This window comes from Numida meleagris, chromosome 4 (assembly GCF_002078875.1).
Source record: "Numida meleagris isolate 19003 breed g44 Domestic line chromosome 4, NumMel1.0, whole genome shotgun sequence".
In the NCBI taxonomy this organism is placed as follows: Eukaryota; Metazoa; Chordata; class Aves; order Galliformes; family Numididae; genus Numida; species Numida meleagris.
This window is the reverse complement of record NC_034412.1, coordinates 71,134,797-71,154,932: the sequence shown is the minus strand read 5'-3', so window position 1 is coordinate 71,154,932 and position 20,136 is coordinate 71,134,797. Positions and strand designations below refer to the sequence as shown.

Here is a 20,136-nt window from a genome sequence, read left to right as displayed (position 1 = left end):
TAACAGGTTCTTGGGGCTGGGAGCTCCTCCAGGCTTGGAGGCCCACAGCTCCCAGCCTCAGCTGAGTGCTCTAATCATACTAGTGTAGTGTCCATAGCATCAATACCTAAAATATCCAAAATATCTATATGTAAGACAATCTAAATGCTGAGTGCTGCCTGCCCTTCCCTTTGAGATGCCAGGGTACCCAGCCTGCCAGAGGAGCCTGCTCATCTCCAGCCTCAGGGAGTGTCTGGATTGCCCTCTGGAGGTGACTGGCTTCCTGGGGTAGTCCAGAGACAGAGGAAGGCACCTTTTTAGGAAGGCTGGATCTCCCTCCAGAAACTTTCAGAGGCAACCACATCTCTCAGCTTCCTATGGAGGCAATGTAGGCAAAAGCAGGATGTGGTTATTCCCCTATAAAAGAAGGAAAACTTCAGCAAGAACTTGTGCTATTCAAAGATTAAGGTATCCTTTCCAAGAGCGCAGTGTTGGAAATGAAGCAGCTTCAGACAGGAGGTCCTGCAGAGCTGCAGGTGACCCATAGCTCATAGGACAGGAGGTGCTATGGGAGAGGAGCCTAACTCCACAAGTGCAGGGCCTTGGACCTTGATTTTCCTCCAGAGGTGTAATGCAACAAAGGGGCTACAAGGGAAATGCCTTGCCAGCTGTGTGATGCTATTCTTCAGTCCAAATACAAAAAGGTCAGAGTATGTAATTGATTCCTTTTTGGTTCTCCCGTCTAGGTTAAAGGTAAATTGACTGGCTTCATTGCATATGCCACAAAGTTTCATTCCCGGGTCAGTCAAAAATCATTTATTAATTCCAGTTTGTTCAGTTAGAAGACAAAAACTGCCCCTCTGCACACCAAAAGGTAAGATAACAGCCTTTGTTGGAGGAAAAAGTTCATCAACCTGCGTTAAAATATGCCCCCCCCCAAAAAAACCCAGCCAAATTTAAGCTATCCAAGTTTTGTTAGCAGCAAAGCAGTTTCAGACATTAATTACTGCTGGCACTGCAGGGCCAAGTTCAGTTCCCTAAGCTTTATCCAGAAGAGTAGGAGACTATGGAGATACAACCTGATATGTTTATCTTTGCGAAGCACGCTTTCTGCCTCGGTCGTGTGCCAGATGTTGCCACAGCTGCAGGAAGTTGTTTATCTGCCCTCGTGACCTTTCAGGAGTGTTGGGCGATGGTAAAATCATGTTTTTATTGAGCATCTCTTCTCTTTAACTGGAAACTTTCCATCAGCAGTTAAAATAGACTTACAATTCTATAAGGAAGCCAGGGATTGATGTTGCAGATATCTATAACCTAATTATATCTTTTACTGTGTGCTCCCTCTAAGAGCTTACTTTAGGGAGCTAGCATGGAAAAACCTGGTCGCTTGAACACCTGTGGTAGCTACTGTTACTGCTACTTTTCTAAACCTGCAAAACCTGTGTGTTTATTACTTTTTACATCTCTAGACATTAGGTTATTGTCATTGACTCAGCCTATGGCTGAGTTTTCCAGAACTCCTATGGCATCCAGTTGCCCAACACTCATGGAGTTCTCCTTGGTCCTTTAAAAATGTCGATCTCTATAGGGCTCCCAAGAAAAGAAAGCATACTGTGTGTCCCATAGTTCTGCTGAAATAAATTCACAGCTGCAAATGACACATCAAGAGCATTTCTCAGTGGAGCTAGATACTAATACACATTGATTGATCAACGGTATGGTGTAAGTGATAGTCCTGAGCATGGGAGAAAAAGGATTAGGCAAAATACAAGTGGTATGTATCCATCAACCTTATCATTCAGGAGAAAAAATAACAGTGTCATTAGCTAAGTTTCCAAAATAGCCCAGTTTCCTGCTTGAAAGCCAATCCTTCAGAAACAGGTTAAGCCTTCATTTTGTTATGACATGCTGGTAAAGTCACAAGGGTGTCTTTGGTCTTTTTCTGTCAACATTAATGTGCTAAGTGAAAATCATTGTTCAAATGAAAAATACTTAGTAGGCTCGCAATCCATTAAAATTATCAATGTTCGTTTTTAGTCAGCAGTTGAATCACAGAAGGATCTTCTTAACAGAGTAAGTAAAGGAATTTGGTAATGCTATGTTTTCATTTTCTTTCATTCTACTTTTAATCATTTTATTTGAGCTGAATTAACATAAATTTTAGTAATTGTTTATCTTTTGCATTCTTTAGAATAAGCAATGGAATTAATAGTAATGTATTCACTTGAATATTAAATCTTTCACGTGACATTAAAATTGATGCAAATTTATTGAGCCTGCTGGTGCTGTATTCAATTAGCTACTTGTGTCTTAGCTGGTAACTTCCAGACAATCGCAGTAGCGATGTTTAGACACTTTTACTATGTGCACATGACAGAACCGCAGAGCCTTAGATGTTTTAAAGCTTTGAGCATATCTCCATAAAGATGTGTCTGCTCCTGAGGGTTTTTACCCTGACTAGAGGTCAAATTTGAGAATTACATAATTCTTCTCAACAATCTCATTTTTTTAGGGCCCATAGTTAATCTGTTTACATTTGGATTCAGACTTATTTCTCTTTTAAGCTAATTTAGCGTACTTGAAAAGGATCAGCTCCACCAAGTCAGGGGCAGATATCTTATTTAGCCACAGAGAAATGACAGCTCAGGTAGGAGCAGCATAAGTTCCCGTCTGTTCCTGCTGAGGTGCCTATTTTCCTGAGAGTCATTCTAATGGGAGTAGATAGACAGATCTGTCTCTATAGTAATATTGGCCTTGGAACACCTACCTAGCTTTTGGAAAATGTGCTTTCTAGGAACAGCTGTGGTGGCAGAACCGTGGTGTGGACACCTGCAGCATGAAGATTAAAGAATTCATTTCACAGGGGACACCAAGTAACCTTTAAACAGTCTTTGACTCTCACCATTGATAGGTGAGAGTAGGAGTAAACCTACAATCAAATTCCTCCTCCAAGATCCTCTAGTTCTTGAGTAGAAAGTACCTCACTGTGGGAGACCAGCATATAACTAATTCCATAGAGGGAGAAGCTGAAGCCACACGCATTCAGTCTAGAAAGTGCAAGCTCTTCACCTGTGAGGATAACCAATCACTGCAACAACAAGTTGTGAGAAATCTCCATCACTGAAAATTAACAAGTCACGAATAAATGTCTTTTTATTACCTAAAAGATGTTCTAGTTCAAACTTCCAAGGAACTAACATTTTTGCTGGAGAAGAAGTTGGCCTGGATGATCACAGCAGCTTCAGCATTCATGGCGCCGCCAGAACTGAGGTCACAACTGAAGCCATTTTGAAATCACTCTGCATGTTCCTGTATGTAGGCACAAATCACAGCTTTCACTGTCAGTTTCTCTGCCTCACAGGAAATAAGTTTGATTTTTAAAGTTCTCCTTTCTAAAATGGAAGATTTTTTTAAAAATTCTTCTTTAATTTTTTTTTTTCAAAATGATAAAGAACTTTTGCTTTATTGAAATATAAACCAGCCTTTCTGACTACAGCTATTTTAAAACAAATACTGTATAAAGAAAAAAAAACCAGAAATTATCTATTTGTTCTTTACTCCAATATCATGAAAGTGTACATGTTTTCACTATACATTGCACATTCAATGAAGCTAAGCAAGTGTTCCTAAAAATGAATCACTTGGAACTTTTTGCTAGCTCTAGTTTCAAAAAATATTTTGAGCACTCTGTGCTCACTGTTCCTTTTTCTGTACAAAAATAAGTTTGTACAATTAAGAGCAATACAAACTGTGATGTTACCAAAAACTCAGGGCTGGACCGTCTACATGCATTTTGACTTAGGCATAAAACAATAGAGGGGATATTTATATGCAGCATTTCTGATGTTTAACAGCTTCTCTAAACGAACAATTTTAAAAAATGAGTGTTCTGATCTTTTTTGTTATTTTGTTTCATTAAGAAGCAGTTTAAAAGTTGAACAAACTCTTTTATGTCTCCTCCTGAGATTTATCTATTCATGTCCCAGTGGTCTATATTTCTTTTGTTCACACTATAAATCTAGGTTCCAAGCCAGATATTTGTAATAAGTCTATAAAGAAAACAGAAAGAGGTGTGGTAAGTTTATCAGCTTGAACCACACATTGAAGTTTCTGGTGTACATAAAAATTCCAGACTTAAGTCCCTTGACTCTCCCTTCCAAAACATTTCCTGCTCATTTAAAAAAAAAAAAAGAGAAAAAAGAGAGAGAAAGGGAGAAAGGGGAGGGGGGAGCAAAATAGGGAGGGAGGTTTTGCACAGAGAAGAAACAAATTGTTGTTCAGTAAAAAAGGTTTAGTGGCTGAATTCATCAGATCCCCAGTAAATGTGTGTTAACAACATCCCCAGCGAAGCTGCAGGCCGGTAGCAGGATGCACCACCACCATTTTATCTCAGCACTGTTGGTGAGCAGCAGCAGGGTGGCTCTGTGTTGGTCCCAGAAGCAGGGATCCAAAACTGCAGGGTGGAAAAATGAGTGTTACACAGAAACCCCTTTGTTCTTCCTCTCTGGCATCTCAGAAATCCTGTATCACAACAGCTTACCACTAGCCACTGAGAGACTTGAAATAACAGAGAACTTCGGAGAGTTATTTTCATTTCCTCCTAAGTAGCCTCTTCTACTATCAGATCAGTTTCCAAGGCTCTTTAGATGTAAGTGAGAACAAATCCCACATGCAGATAAAAGGAAGGAAGTGAGTAGACAAAAGCATCCACCAGCACTGCATCTTTAGGTGTGACAAACACCACAGCAGCCCCTCCAGTGCAGGCATCGTTCCAGCACCAGTACCTGGAAACTAAATTAACCTATTCCCAAAGGCATCAAGCAACTCAGAAGATGTTGGCTTCTTTAGAAGGTGAATTAGGCAAGACAGTAGGCTAAACCTGTCAGGATCAGGGTGACATGAAGAAATGGAAGCCAGATGTGTGTTTCTCCATCCAAGCAGGAATTTCAGAAGAGGTCTTCAAGCAGATGGAGGGCTGAATTTAACAGAAGGTTAAAAATCCAGAATCGGAAGACTTCCACCTGGCTCCCCAAGCACCAGCAGACAGAGGAGATGCTGCTAAGCCTGACTGGCAGAGACTGGAAAGAAGGCTGCACTCCCTCCCCTTTGGAGCTGTGACATGACATGGTCTGTCCAGCAGTGCCCATGCACCTTGCCAAGCCTCCTGCCAGCCACAGAGCCACCAAGCGTAGTCCTGTCCTCTCCCCTATAAGCCCAGACAGGGGAGCAGGAGACAGGATTGCTCCATGCACCCTTCACTGTGGTGTAAAAGGCTGGCAGTGCAGCAGAGGTCTTTATCACTTAGAATCACAGAATCATAGAATATCCCAGGTTGGAAGGGACCCAGCAAAAACCACTGATTCCAAATGTGGCTCCACATAGGATCACTCAAAATTAAAACTCTATGTCTGAGAGCATCGTCCAAATGCTGCTTGAACACAGAGAGCTTGAGGCCATGACCACTGTCGTGATCTGTGCTTGCCCCTCCACACTCCTCATGAGGAAGCAATAGGCTGCCATGAGGCTCCCCCTCAGCCTCCTCTTCTCTGGGCTAAACAAACCAAGGGACCTCAGCCTCTCTCCTCATACATCTTGATCTGTAGGCCCTTCATCATCTTTGTAGCCCTCCTTTGGACACACTCTAACAGTTTTATGACCTTACACCGTGGTGAACAAATTGTACCAGCACCAAGTAGAACACTTGTTGCCCCGTGCTCTGAACACTGGTTCAGATCAGCCAGTGGGGAAGGTTTAGGGATCCTACCTTGGCCATTTTTTCTCACATCCGTGACTGGAAAGAAAAGCTAAATGGTTTACACACTAGTACAAACTGCTGCCTTTTCATCTTTCTCTTTTTTTCTTCCTTTAACTATTTCAGAACTGAGAGTTATTTCTGTACAAACAGTACTCTGTGTGTAAAGCAAAATGCTGCTATTTATGCAATGCAGATAAGCACTGAGGCATAATAAATGGACTGACGTTAGGAGACTAGATGCTGAGGGTGGAACTCTGCCCTTCATCCACCTCTTTTGTCCCTTTGCCTTCATAAGGTACATACCGTTGTTTCTGACACTTTTCTATGATGCCTAGGAGCAAGGAGAAGCAGGTTTGGGAGTGGCCCTCCTCTCAACATGGAGGGCAGAGGTATGTGCACAAGTACCACGTCCCTACTGCCATGACAGTCTTCCTGTCACTCTCATTCCCAGGGTTTTGAAGCCCATCATGGGAAGACTTCATTTTACCAGCAAAGCTAGAAGTGTGGAGGGAACAGCCTGTATCTCCTCCTATGTAATAGAGCCAGCTCCACATGACCTTAACTTTGAGTCCAGACAATGTGAGTATTTATTAACTGCTGTCTCGAGTGTTCTGGCTGCTGAAGAGCACACAATGAATCTGGCAAGTAAGACGTGTCGTTAGCCAAAGCTGCTTACAGTATCTGAACACATAGGCTGAGATTATTTATTGTTGGAGACCCCACACGCCTCAATCATATCTGCTCATTCATAATGGTTTATTTTTCTATCCTCTAGTTTAGAGAGCAACAGAGTAGTTTATGCCAGTGCGAAACTTTACACACAGCACTACAAGTAATTAACTTGCACATGACCTTTTATTTGCTTTTACCACCTCCAGACTTTTTCTTTTTTAATCATTTTCCCAACTCTGCACTCAGATCTGAATGGAATGGGCACTGGCATCTTTGCCCAGATGTATCACAGGCAAACTTGGACAGGAGGGCTACATGTGGCAGAGTCCCAGTTTCTTAAGATTGCCTCTTAATTCTTTGCCCCAGGTCTTCAGTTAACCCTGCACTATCAACCTCAGCTCCTCTACCTACAAACCATCACAGAGAAATTTATCACTGATAAGGTGCCTCTGAACATGCTTGCAGCATGCAGACACTGTTTCTGTCCTAGCTGTAGTCAGTATTTATCACCCTTCTACACAAGCTTGTAGTGGTAAGCCTCTAATAAATATTTATTGAGACAACACTTGATACAACACTTTTCTGATAAATATTTACCATGGATATTTTATCAGGAAGCACACTGGAGAAAAAAATTATTTGACAGGTTTGTTACAAAAAATCATATTTTAAATATTTAGTTTTAGGAACACAAATGATTTTCAACAGCTGTTTTTACAGCTGTTAATTGTACATAGTAGTTTAAAACCTAAATTTCTTTCTGGTCACAGGTCACAGACAGTAAGGGTTCACTGAGCCTCTGTATCTTTCTCAAGACAGGGCCACTGGTAAGTATGAGCAGATACATGAATGAAACCTATGTCTTCATGTTATGGCACAATGCAGCAAAACACTGACAGCATATGAAAAAATATATATATTTATACATCTGCATACTGAAATAGGAAATCAGTCCAAAATTTTCAAACCTAGCAGTTTACTGTGTTGAGGCAGGCAGTATCATTCCTGGAATGCAGGTACTTCCTTTAGCCTCCTGTACCATGGGATAAGTACCCACTCTGAATGGTGTCCATTTGTGAAGCTGCTTCTGCTACTCAGTAATAGCATTCCCATAGCCCACAGCAAATGTGGGTGATATTATTCAAATGTCTTGGTACAGGATTTCACGTACAGATTTGATACCTAAAAATGAACTCAACTGCATTCCCAGTACTCTGTGTTCACAGCACTACAATACAAAATGGGGAACTGCCTCTCTCCAAACGAAGTCATATGGATATCTGAAATACAACCAGTTCCTTGGCCTCTGTCTAGGTACACCACAGCATAAGGACTTCTTGTTTCCTTTTTTCCCCATGGGAGATGACATCTCAGAGCTCGAATGCAGGTCCTACATAATAAAGAGCCAATGTACAACCAAGATTATTCTACAACATGGAAAAAAAAAAAAGGTAGTTTTCTTTCCTTGCTGCTGTGAATAACTCCCTAACGAGTGGTAGGAGAGCTGCTTCCAGAACTATGCACTTCAAGATCATTGTGGACCATCTTGCAGGCTCCTTAGAACAGCCTCTGCAGAGCTTCTCCAAGCTGTGTGAGTAGAACAAGCTGTCAGTCATGCATATGCACATTACAGCTTGGTGCTCCAGAGGGTGGCCACATGTAGGCTGAGCTTTCAGGCTCACCCCCTGAAAGAAAAGCAGCATCAAAACCAAAAGGGTCACGGAGTGGTCTTCAAGATGTGATGTAGACAAGTTCATTCTCTGCAGATTGTATTGAATCAACTTTCATCGTCCTAGAACAACTTCTAGTATTCCTTTCTGTTTCCCAGCTAATTCTTATCCAATGAGCACTAGTATTAAATTACTTTTGATTCAAAGTCCTGGAGGGAGTAGGAAAGGGCCGCTAAGGACAGCTGTTTCCACAGAGTGCATATAAAGAAGCATGTAGAAGATCTTTCTTTCCTCGAGGAAATTTTGACCCTCCTCAGTTGTAAATTATTAATGTTGATATTACCTTTCTCTTTGCATGCCAGATTTCCCTTATCAGCTGACAGCTCTGTTAAAGCTAACTGCCCTCTACAGCTTTCATCAACATTAATCTTTCTCCTTTGGTAAACAGTGTCTCTGAACTTTTGTACCTGAATCTAAAAATTTCAAAAGGGATGCCAGGGAAAAATCTTTAATTTTAAACCTGTGCCTGAATGCAGTCTGTCTATTCTTCAAAAACCCTTATCATTTTGCAAGCACATACATTCCATCATTTTTCTAAAATAATGTACAGCAATATACAGAAGGTAGAGGCAGGTCTTCCACAAATTCTTTGAGGATTTTTGTGCAGTCAATTATTTGAACCCTTGCTACTGTTCAGGGTCTGAATTCTGCTCCTGCTGAGCCCTGAAGTTGTATCATGGACAGGTGCCCTTTGGCAAAGAATTTTAATGATGCATTATGAAACCGCAAATACAGATTTCTACAGCAAATGACAGCTTTCCTAGACTTAGCCTTCACAGCATAAAACTAGCCCATGTCCAATACCATATCATACATCTTTGGAGCAGGAATAAAGCTGATTTTATTCCCCAAGTTGAAACCCCAAACTAACTCTCAGTTTCCAAGTCCACCACGTTGGCAAGATACTTACTAGCTGTGATCAGTGAAAGCTCAGCAAATAACATGACAGAATAGAGAGCAAATTCTGTATCTTAGTACCACAGCTCTTAGAGATGTAGAAGTAACACACTGAACTCCATGAATTATTGCATATGAATTCTGTAGAGAGCCATGTAAACATAACACTACAGCTATTTCCTTGCTCAAGAGTGACTAATTTTGATTTAAAGAAGACAGCAAGGTCTATCACGCTGTATACAATGTGGAAGTGGCAGGTTTTTGCACCTCCTCTTGGTGCTGCTTGCACAACATGCTGCCAATACAATAGTATTGTATACTATAATACATATATATATAATATTATATATACATAGTATAATAGGTGTGTGATGTGGGTATGGCTTCCTGCCCTCCTGTGAGGCCAGCACCAACAAGCAAGGGACCTTTTGTCTTATCGGAGAGCAATTCCTGCTTTCCATCAAATACTTTCTACTTGGAAAGCCAAGGACATGCAGTCATCCCTGAATTGTGGGAAGTGCATTTTGCAGAAAGTTTCTCACATCTCGAAGCACGCTTTTTATGTACTCTGTGATTTATGTTTTCTTGGCCCCACTATCTAGGTATTATCTTCCAATGATTAAAACCAGTAGAGCACAGGCTAGCATTTTAACCTTCAAAATGTTGACATCTGTTGGCTTTCCTGGTATATTTTCCCACAAATCCCAGAAGTGATGCATATTAGATAAATCAAACAATGGTCTTACTAATTAAAATCCTCAGACCCTCTGGTACCAGCCAACTTAATTAACAGAGATTATTATGTCCTATAACTAAGTATCTAGATTTTAGGGTCTCCACTCACATTGTCTTTAAGCATGCTCATAAAAGTCTGAAGGAACGTGGCCTCAACCAGTACTTTCAACGTTGCTCTTGTCCTAAATTCTAATCAAATTATCTCACACAGAGACCGCCAGGATACCACCTGTAGCTATTTTACAGAGCTTCTCGAGCTTTGTTAGCAAGTTAAAATCTACCTTGGGAAAAAGATCTGAACAAACCAACCAGTAAAAACTATCAAAGTAATTGCATAATTTTCCTATTTACCTTTATGCATTATAATATCAATTCAAATCATCACATAAAATAAATTGGTAGGTCTATCAAGTCCATAGTTGCTGTGAAATCTGTTCTGGGCTGGCCAGACAATGATACTGACTTTTATCCCTCAGCAGACAAATTCCTTTGAGTAATACAACAGCCTGAGCTGAAAAGCTCAGAAGCAAATCTCCACCCTCCCACTCCACAGGCATTTGACAAAGCACTGTCTGACATAATCTGCTGTGGTCTGCATGAGTCCAGCTCAGCAGAGCATAAAGAACATCAGTTCTCTGGCATTTTCTATACAGTTCAGCCAATGACTGAAATACCTGCCCAACTTTTGCACAGCATCTCTTCAGAATCTGGCAAACAGTTTGCTGTAAGTAATGTCTCACAGCAATCTATGGCTCATCCCAGCAGGTCTTCTTTAATGTTAAAGCAGGCTATACAAAGCAGTAACATCTCAAGATAACTCTCTTGCATGCTCCACACCTTGATGAAACTGTGTTCTTCTAATCTCACTGCAAATCTTTTTGAACGAAACTCACTGAAACAACTCCAGTTGCAGGACCATGAACAACTGATAGACATTTTTATTTTGAATCCTTCAAGATTCTGTTTCCACTGTGAAGATATCCACCAGGGAGGACAGTTCAGCTCTACAGCTGAGACACAGCTGGGTTTTGAAAGAAAACCCTGGCACTCGGGAGGTTACCTGCCTCCCAGTTACACAGGAAACCAAGCTAACTAGTCTCAGCTTGTTAACAGATAAGTAAAGTTAAGGTGAACTCCACCTGTTAAGCTGAAAACAGTGTCCCTGTTGCAAGAACAAGTACTTAACACAAAAAGCTCATATGCACCCATAAACACTCATCCGTAATTGCCCAAAGCTTCCAAATGCTTACGGCATATGAGCTGCTGGGGTTGGCCAAAGCCTGGAGTGGCTGCGAGGTGCCAGCCCGGGAGAGTTCCTGCCCAAGGGCGGCTGGTGGCACCACGGGCTCCTGCAGGCAGCAAAGACGAGGGCCCGCGGGCAGCTTCCTCAGGTACTCGAGGAACCACAGAGTGCTGGTGCCACCTAGAGGGACCAATCGTATAAAAGGTGTGGGAATCATCGCACAGGGGTGCAATAATGTGCCTTAGATGCCAAGTGCAAAGGAAAACTCCTTGAGAGAGCAGTCTTTACCACTCTGCAAGAACTATACACAATTGAAAGAAGTAGCAGAGTGCAACTCATATTGAAAAGGTGTCATATTCCTCAGCATAACTTGCAAATATATAGAACATGTACTTAAGACAGCCAACCATCAATTCCTCCCTCCGTCAAACCATTTCCCAACCTCACAGCTGTATTCCCTCCCTTTCTTCCTCCAGTTACCTAAGCCTTGAGGAAACAGCCAGCAATGTGACCACATTTTGAGGTCAGATCCTGGTTCCCTGTGCTGCTGGAGCGCTGTGTACCACAGGAGTGGCTTAGGCATGAAATCCCTGAAATAGATTTATGATTCAGTTCTACTGAAATTGCAAGAACGTTAGACTCAGTACTGAAGTTTGGCATAAAACACATTAACATTAAAATATTTGTTATAGCACATTCTGTGGATATAACCATAGAGCATCATATGTTTTAGCAGAAAACGTGAACTCCAAAGATTTCTTCACAAGGCAATATTATCGATTGTATGAGTGCTTCAGCTGAGTGTGCTGCCTTGCAGGATCCACTGATAAGATGGACCAGCACAATAATAAATGCACCCTCAAACTCCTCTGTTTAGGAAAGTTCCTGCATAGAATTCAAAAATTTGTTTCAATCAAGCTTGACCTACAGAAAAAAAAGCCAACCCACACATATTATATGTGTTTAGTATTTGGTTAGAATGCAAATACATGCTTGTAATGACATAACCCAGTCCAACAGAGGAAATAAAGTACTGTTCTACACTCACCTAGGCACTGCAGAGGTACAGCTGTGTTGACAAAAGTTCCTCTGAAAGTACCTGTGTGTACTACAGTCCTCAGTCTCAGTGAGCTATAAGACAGTTGCCACTGCTTCATGCTCTTAAAATCTTCTGACTTTAGGACTGTTTGAAGTAGCACTAAAAACTAACAAAATTAGATTTCTCTGTATTTAAAGTAGCCAGCAGGAGCAGGAAGGTGATCATCCCTCTGTACTCAGCTCTGCTGAGGCCGCATCTCGACTACTGTGTTCAGTTTTGGGTCCCCCACTACAAGAAAGTCATCAAGACCCTGGAGTGTGTCCAGAGAAGGGCAAGGAAGCTGTGAGGTGTCTGGAGCACAAGTCTTGTGGGGAGCGGCTGAGGGAGCTGGAGTTGTTTAGTCTGGAGAAGAGGAGGCTCAGAGGAGGCTTGAGATCTCTACGGCAACCTGAAAGGAGGTTGTAGCAATGTGGGGGTCGGCCTCTTCCCCCAGGTAACAGTGACAGAACAAGAGGTAATGGCCTTAAGTTGCATGGGTGGAGGTTCAAGTTGGATATTAGGAACATTTCTTCTCAGAAAGAGTGGTGAGGCATCGGAACAGGCTGCCCAGGGAGGTGGTGGAGTCACCATCCCTGGAGGTGTTCAAGAAATGTGTGGATGTGTCACTGAGGGAAGGCTTAGTGGGCATGGAGTGATCAGCTGACGGTTGGACTAGATCTGGGAGGTCTTTTCCAACCTTAATGATTCTGTGATTCTATAAAGACTTTGAAATATCACTTAGCTATTTTTTCCTGACTTAACATGTAATTTTACTCTAGACCAGAATAAGGGAAGGCCTGAACAGGACTCCTGTGTGCATAGGGGAGGGTAATATTAGGAAAAAACTGCGAGTCCCAGGTTGCAGCAGTGCAGTTTCTGGATTACCCACAGACATCAAAGTGCAACTGGTAGGTTCTCCAGTGCTTTTCAATGTGCTGCAGTGCCCAAGGCAGTGGCAGCTCCAAATGAAAACGAGAGAAATGGTGAAAATGCCTGTTTGCACACACAGAGAGGCACTAGATAACACTCTAAATATTTGATTTATCCCTAGATATTTTAGGCCCGTGTACTAAGTAAGAGAGCAAAGCAGCGACGGCTGCGAAAACGCCTACCGCTGCAAACACCACGCCTGCCACAGCCCGAGTCCGGCCGGCCCCCCCGGCCCGCTGCGCCGTGCCGGTGGGCGGAGCGGGGCGGGCCTGGGGCGGGCGGTGCTCCCGCAGGCCCCGCGCTGGGGCCATGCCGGCTGTGCTCGGCGCTGCCTGGGCCCTGCTGGCTGCCGCCTTCCTAGCGCTGCTGCTGCTGCACCGGGCCCAGGCGCGGCGGCACGGCGGAGGCACCGACATCGCCTCAGCCTTCTTGCAGGACCTCATCCGCTACGGGAAGACTAAACGAGGCGGCGGGCAGCAAGCTGCCTGGCTGCGCCGCTTGCAGGTGCCCAAGAGGTGAGGGGGGACCGAGGCCGGGCGGCGGCTGTGCTCCGGCGGGGGTGTTTCGAGCAATAGGCAAAACAGAGCGGTGTTGCGGGGTCGTGACTGAGAGCTGAGGATGTTGAAGGCCCTCTCAGATTTTGTTTTGGTGCCCGTTTGGCACTCAGGGCCTGCAGATGTGTTCGGCTGCCAGGCGGGTTCTATCGCTCTGGAGTATTAATACTCTGTATATTATTAGAAACATAAGCTTATTTGTGTGATTTTCAGCACCACAGAGAAACTGCCCACTCTGGAGCTACAATATATCTAAGTATATGGATACCATGGGGTGCTGATTGTCTGTGAGGCTCTGAAATTGTTTACTCTTGGATCCCAGCCCCATGCAGTATCTGTGCAACAAACCTTACAGCAAGACTGGATCTGGGATGTGCGAGGATGGACTCCTGAGTGTGACTGCGACTGTGCAAATATGCTGTGGAATTGCTTTCTTAAATCAATTCTTAGTCATAAAACCACAGAATATCCTGAGTTTGAAGGGATCCACATGGATCATTGATTCTGTCATTGTCTTCTTCCTTCTGGGTTTCTTTATAAAACACGCCACAGGATACTGATAATAGCATGTTAATACAAGTATCTGGATACTGTGTGAACAGTCTCTAATAAGGTAAACGAACTGTTGTGTTATCCAAACACAACTCTTTTTCTGAAATGGTTTCTGAAACAGCCAAATTGCTGTGAAAACCTCTTCCTAATGGGTTATGTTTAATAGAATGAAAGAGGGAATTAAAACTCTACAGCTTTTTATGTTACTGTATATCTCATTTTGTTCAGCTGAAATTTTTGGCTAGAAGTAGCCTTTGACTTGAACGTAGGTGTGACATGATCTTACACGGCTGGCAGGACAGGATTAGGGTGCCATGTAACTCAAAGATTCAGTCATGCCTAATGAGGCAACCTATCGCTATCACAGTTGTCACTAACACAGTTTACATATATTTCTTTCAGAGAAAATGTTAAAAAAAAAAATTGTAATGCAGCATATTAAAAGAGAAGTTATAATATGTTATCTTTGATTTCAAGCTTCTGGCTCCAGTTTCCTAGGGATGTATTTAAGCTCTGTGGTAGCCACAGCAAAAAGGACTGTTCATAAAAGCTTTGGCTTTAGTTGCAATGCATTGCAAAGTATTGTATTCTTGTGCTAGGGTTTCATCTGAATTAACCTTTCTCCAATAGAAGTTTCCCACCACTTCTTAGGGAATATGCTAACCAAAGACTATGGGTTTTTCAGTGAATTGATATCAAGCTCTCAAAATGTACGAAGCAGTTGTTACTGCAGCGTTGAACCTGTAATGTGCTAGTTGAGAAGATCCTGAAGCTAACTGTCGAGACATTTTTTGTCCCCCTTCATCTGCATCTTGTTTCTGAACAAGCATTGTATTTTCACTAGCCCAGACTGATTTTTAACTCTACTCTTTCATCTTGTCAAATGTTATGATTAATTTTAGGTTGGTTCGGCAAACAAAGAGCATTCCTCTTTCCTTGAAGGACATATGTACTTAGTGTAGTGCTGGATTGCTCTGTAGGTCACATGCATAATTGAGATTATTGAAATCTCACAGGGCATTTCTCAGCTAAGCTGGGAGGGCTTGTTTATTTTCTGTGACAGAAACTACTGCATGTGGGGAAAGTTCTCCAGCAACTGATGAGACAGAAGTCTACCAAGCAATAGCTTGGGAGAGAAAGAGCTTGAAGCTTGGAGGCAGAGATATGGTTTTGTCTATATACAAGTTGTGTTTGTCTTTTAAGCAGAAAATGGAGGAAGCTTTATTTTTGCTGTTGCAAATCTGCAGAGACATTACTGTCTCTGCTTGGTAGGAGAGAGAACTGAGAAGAAGGAGTGAACACCCAAAGGGGTTACTAACTGCTAATGGGCAAGTCATTGTGCAGTGTGCAAGGAAGCTTGCTAGCATTTGAGTTTCTTACCTGGCCTCTTTATGGTTGTACCTGAGGTGTTCTGGGAGGGGGGTGTTTTATTTTGCTTCACTAACTAATGGAGTTGTCTTCTCCAAAAGAAAAAGTTTGAATGTTCTAGAGAAACGTAGTCTCGGTGATAGGCAGGCCAAAAAGGCATGTACTCACCATGAGACAAGTGTGTCCTGCAGCTACATTTCCATCTAAAGAATGAGGAGAACAGGAAGTTTAATGAAGATGCTTTTTGTTCCTACAGGTGGTTTACTCATTTTTATGTAGTTTCTATACTCTGGAATGGCTTTCTGCTGATGAGGCTTTTTCAAGCTGAGTTCCTTGGAGCATCACTCCCCCCATGGATTCAGATCTTCCATAGTGCTTTTGGCAGAGAGTTGCAGAACCAGAATACGGGTAGGTATTCCAGCTATTATGAAGCAGCCACATAAATATTACAAAACTGCATTACCATCCTTTGCTTGATATGTATTCTTCATATGCTACTTCATAAGCTGTTCTTAAACTAGGCTTCAAGTGACTTTCCTGGAATACCAGTTCCCTTTGGCATTATTCAAGGTGGAAATCATTCTATGTTATGAATATAGTAGCTTTCAGCAGTTCTTTTAGTAGGAACAGCTATTAGCACTTTGTAGATGTAATCTTGCTCAGTCTCTGCAGTCAACAGTGCATCAAATATACAAAAACTTTTCTCAGTGCTAGGTTAGTTTAAAAAGAAGGTAAGGATTTTGCTTTGGGGAGGGGAAAATTAGCCCTTTTAAAGCACTGTTGGGGTTAAATTGGTCCTATCTCTCCCTAAGTTTCTATTTTTTATTTGCAAGCAGACAGTGAACGCTTCTCTGCACTCTTGGTTCTCCTGCTCCTTTGGCTGCATAGCTTTCAAAGACTTGCAGAATGCCTCTATACCAGTGTGTTTTCCAACGGCGTCATTCACATTGTGCAGTATTGCTTTGGACTTGGTTATTACGTTGCTGTTGGCTCAACTGTGCTATGTCAAGTGCCTACTAATGTTAGGAAGGGTAAGTACCTGCTTAGCTGTTACCAAAGATGCATTTTTTCTCCCATTTCTTTCCATGAAGGCAGGTGGTTCACTTGATTTTGTGGAGGACATGTGTGAGAAGTGTGTTAATTGATGAAAAGTAAAACAAACTTATTGGCATAGTCCAAAGTAACATTTCAGTATGTTGCATTATCAAGCAGTATTATGGGCACACTCTTGCTTGCTCACTAATTTTTATCTTAAATCACCACTGTTATTCCCTGAAATTCACCGTTACTCCATCTCACTGTAGACACTTTTGGGATCGTTTCAGATCAGTTTCCATTGAGATAGATATGCTCTGTGTAGGAAGATAATTGTTGCCAGTCCTCAAATACCACTAGACAACTCCAGTTGTCAAACTGGAGATTGTTTTTTTGCTGTAGGCTTTCCTTTCATGTGAGCCTGCAGGACAGTCTTGGTCAGCTCCTTTGCCTTCCATTGAGAACTCCTCACTTCTGTGCCTTACATCAGTCAGCCTCTTCTTTCCCTTGGTACTGTGATGTCTCCATTAATAGAGCAGAAATTTGAATTTTTTGACCTGTTTCTGCCAGCACATTCCACTTAACTGCTGTTTGCTTCTCTGCAACACTTGAGCTGACTGTAGCATTTCTCCCATGACTGATTTAGGCAAAGTGGTCATTACTAAGTATGTGACTTTAGCAAAGCTTTTAACCACTTCCAACCACATCAGGTCTAGTTTAATCAGGTTATTTTTAAAACAGTCTTCAGACCGTTTATTAGTAGATAAAGCCTTTTTAATCTGGACCTGTTTTCCTACTTTTCTCATCTGGTGGATACTCAGAGATGGTATATTGACTTGTACATAGGAGACCATCCTCAATACAGAGTTTTTGCTAGGGTAAGTGGTTTATAGTGTGTATATATATACCACTCACAAGACAAACTGTACTTATGTGTTGACTTGAGATACTGCAGTATCTTTCATTAGGATAGTAAGAATTATAAACAGTTCAATACTGAGGTCTGAGACTGTGAATTATGTACCAGTTATACATAATAGTGTACCTAAAGATACTGGATTAAAAAACAGGTATTTGGTGTTTTTAGTGTAAAGTGGTTAAGGGAAATGAATAGTAGCAGAGCACTTAAATCGCAGAGGATTTAAAAGCATCTTTCAAGGGATTGGTATCTTGCTTCTAGAATCTCATTAAGATACTAATGTGCAAAATATGTATGTACTGTTTTGGGACAATGCTCAGAAAAATAATTCCTGGCTGTTTATTAATGAAACATATTTTGTTCAGGAAAAGAACTTTCTGTGCAGATCTTCTGGTATCATGTCATAGGCATTGTGATGTACATTTGGGCCTCTCTTCACCAGCACAGATGTCTTGTGATTCTAGCTAATCTTAGAAAAAGTAAATCAGGTAAGGTCTTTCATTTCCATGAACAGTTTACTTATGTAAATATTTGCTGCTTGTTTCAATAGGCTTCTGTAGCTTCTACCACCTTAAAACACCAGTGTTTTTCATGCTGTAGTGTGACACTTGATATTTTCAGTAGGTTAAATGAAACTGTTTGGAAAAGAGATCAGACAGCTGAATTACGTACGTATGTATATTTTTACAGAAGTTAAATTGAAGGTCTAGCTTCTGTCATCTTAAGGACAGATAAATAATCATGCTTAGGACTTGTGCCACTCCTCTGAGACCTCACTTCTTCATAGAAATACATTGCTAAAAATACATTTCCTTCTCTGTATTTACACAAACAGCCAGAAGGTGATGTCTTACTTCATTAAGAAATGCAAAGCTGCCAGATCAGATGGAGGGAATGACGATGATCATTTTAATGAGCGAGTTGTTCTGTGATTGTGAGTAGAATTTAATGCGTGGTTCTCAACTAATTTCTTTCTGTTTGCTTGCAGGAAAGGTTTTAAGTCTGAGCCACAGTATACCTTTTGGAGACTGGTTTGAAAGAGTTTCTTGCCCTCATTATTTTGCAGAACTCCTCATCTATATATCTATGGCCATCACATTTGGATTCCACAATGTGACGTGGTGGTTTGTAGTGATGTATGTTTTTTTTAACCAGACACTGGCTGCTGTTCTGTGTCATGAGTTCTATCAGGAAAAATTTACCTCCTACCCAAAGCATCGAAAAGCATTTATACCATTTATTTTTTAGAACATGCCTTCTGAAGTGTATTTAGTGCAAACTGGGAAATGTTTTCTCTAAGAGAATGAAAAATTTACATTTTACTAAAGCCAAGCCAAAATTGCACACTTTCTCTATGCTATAGAGCTTAAAAAGTCGTAATTTTAATCTCATCAGAGTTGCTGATTTGTGTGTGGAAACTTAAGGTCTCTGTATCATACAAGCAAAGAAAAAGCTTAATGAAGACCTTAATTACAACTGATGAGATGCTAACTGGGTCTTTTCCATTTTATAGTTTTATGCAAAAAGCACTTACTGTTGTGCAACAAGCCAGAATGCATATACATGAAAACTGAAGAGAAATGATAGTGCGGGGAATAATTCGAACTGCTGTATTTCATGCCTTGCCTAATACTTAAACATATTTCTTTGTGTTCTCTTTTATTTGCATCCCTTCGGAGGGAGGCAAATGATGTATTGGCTTTCTGTACTTCTCTGGTGGTAATGAAAACCAGGCAGTGCCTTGTAACTGCAAGCACAAGGAGTGGTGGAGGAAGCTGTGCTGGAGGGGTGACTCATTCTCAGCAGCAGCGATAAAAAGAGCACAAAACACTCCTTGTTTATCCTTAATCTGGGAAAATCATAGAAGGTTCTCTGCAGTTCTGTCATCCTAAGTTCAGGTCTTTGACGTCCTTTGTGTTTCATGGGGTGATGGCAACCAGCCCTGGTCCTTAAGGGGCCCGTGTGGGCAGGGGGAAGGAACTGCATGCAGCAGCCTGCTCCTCACAGTTGCTGCCGCTTAGCACAGGGCTAGGTGGGTTTTGCACTTAGCAACTGGACGGTGTGGTCCTCCTCACGGTACAGGAGGGGCTGAGATCTGCGTGATGGAGCAGATGGCCGCTAGTGTCCCAGCGTGTGCTCGCTTCTGTGTGTGTACTTAACGATATTTTGTATACGAGAAGAGTTTTTATATACTTTGGTACATCTTATGACACAAAATATTTAATTAAAGATGTTTGATACCTTCCGTTCCCATTTCGTCTCATTTCTCAAAATCGCGGTAAGCACACCCCCCAAAACCTCAGTAGCTACTCTCCGTGGAATGCCGCAGCCCTCCCACGGACCACGCTCCTCGTAGCCTTGGCTGGCGGACGCAGAGCCGACCCTTACCGGCACCGAGGCTTGCCGCGTTCTTTCCGAGGCGGCGTTCAGGCGGTCCCTCGGGGCACGAAGCGAAGCGACCCGCTCCATTCATCGCCCTCCGGGGCGCCGGGGGCGGTCCTTGCCGCTGCCGTCACGGCGGGCGGGCCGGCTGCTACGCCGCCCCGCGCGCTCGGGCCGTGGCAGGAAGCGGTTGGGACGGGCGGTGCGCGGCGGCAGCTCTCCCCGGCGAGGGGCGATGACGCGACGCCTGTGAGAGGCCCTCAGCGCCGCGCGGGCCGCCATGGGCTCCCCGGCGCTCTCCCCGCCG

General features: G+C 42.5%; 2 protein-coding genes across 2 annotated transcripts in view; one reads left to right on the top strand and one right to left on the bottom strand.

Moving 5' to 3' along the window:
• The window catches only part of KDR (kinase insert domain receptor), an 87,261-nt gene extending 67,211 nt beyond the window's left edge, over nt 1-20,050 (bottom strand). Inside the window, exon 1 of the mRNA XM_021395620.1 lies at nt 19,836-20,050. Coding sequence (XP_021251295.1) covers nt 19,836-19,920 — 85 coding nt within the window. The 5' untranslated portion in view covers nt 19,921-20,050. The remainder of the gene's footprint in view (nt 1-19,835) is intronic.
• Nucleotides 13,281-19,696, top strand: SRD5A3 (steroid 5 alpha-reductase 3). The gene is made up of 5 exons (XM_021395623.1): nt 13,281-13,534; nt 15,750-15,901; nt 16,330-16,524; nt 17,813-17,935; nt 18,436-19,696. The coding sequence occupies exons 1-5, from the start codon at nt 13,329-13,331 to the stop codon at nt 18,693-18,695; spliced, it is 936 nt and encodes a 311-aa protein (XP_021251298.1). The 5' UTR covers nt 13,281-13,328; the 3' UTR covers nt 18,696-19,696.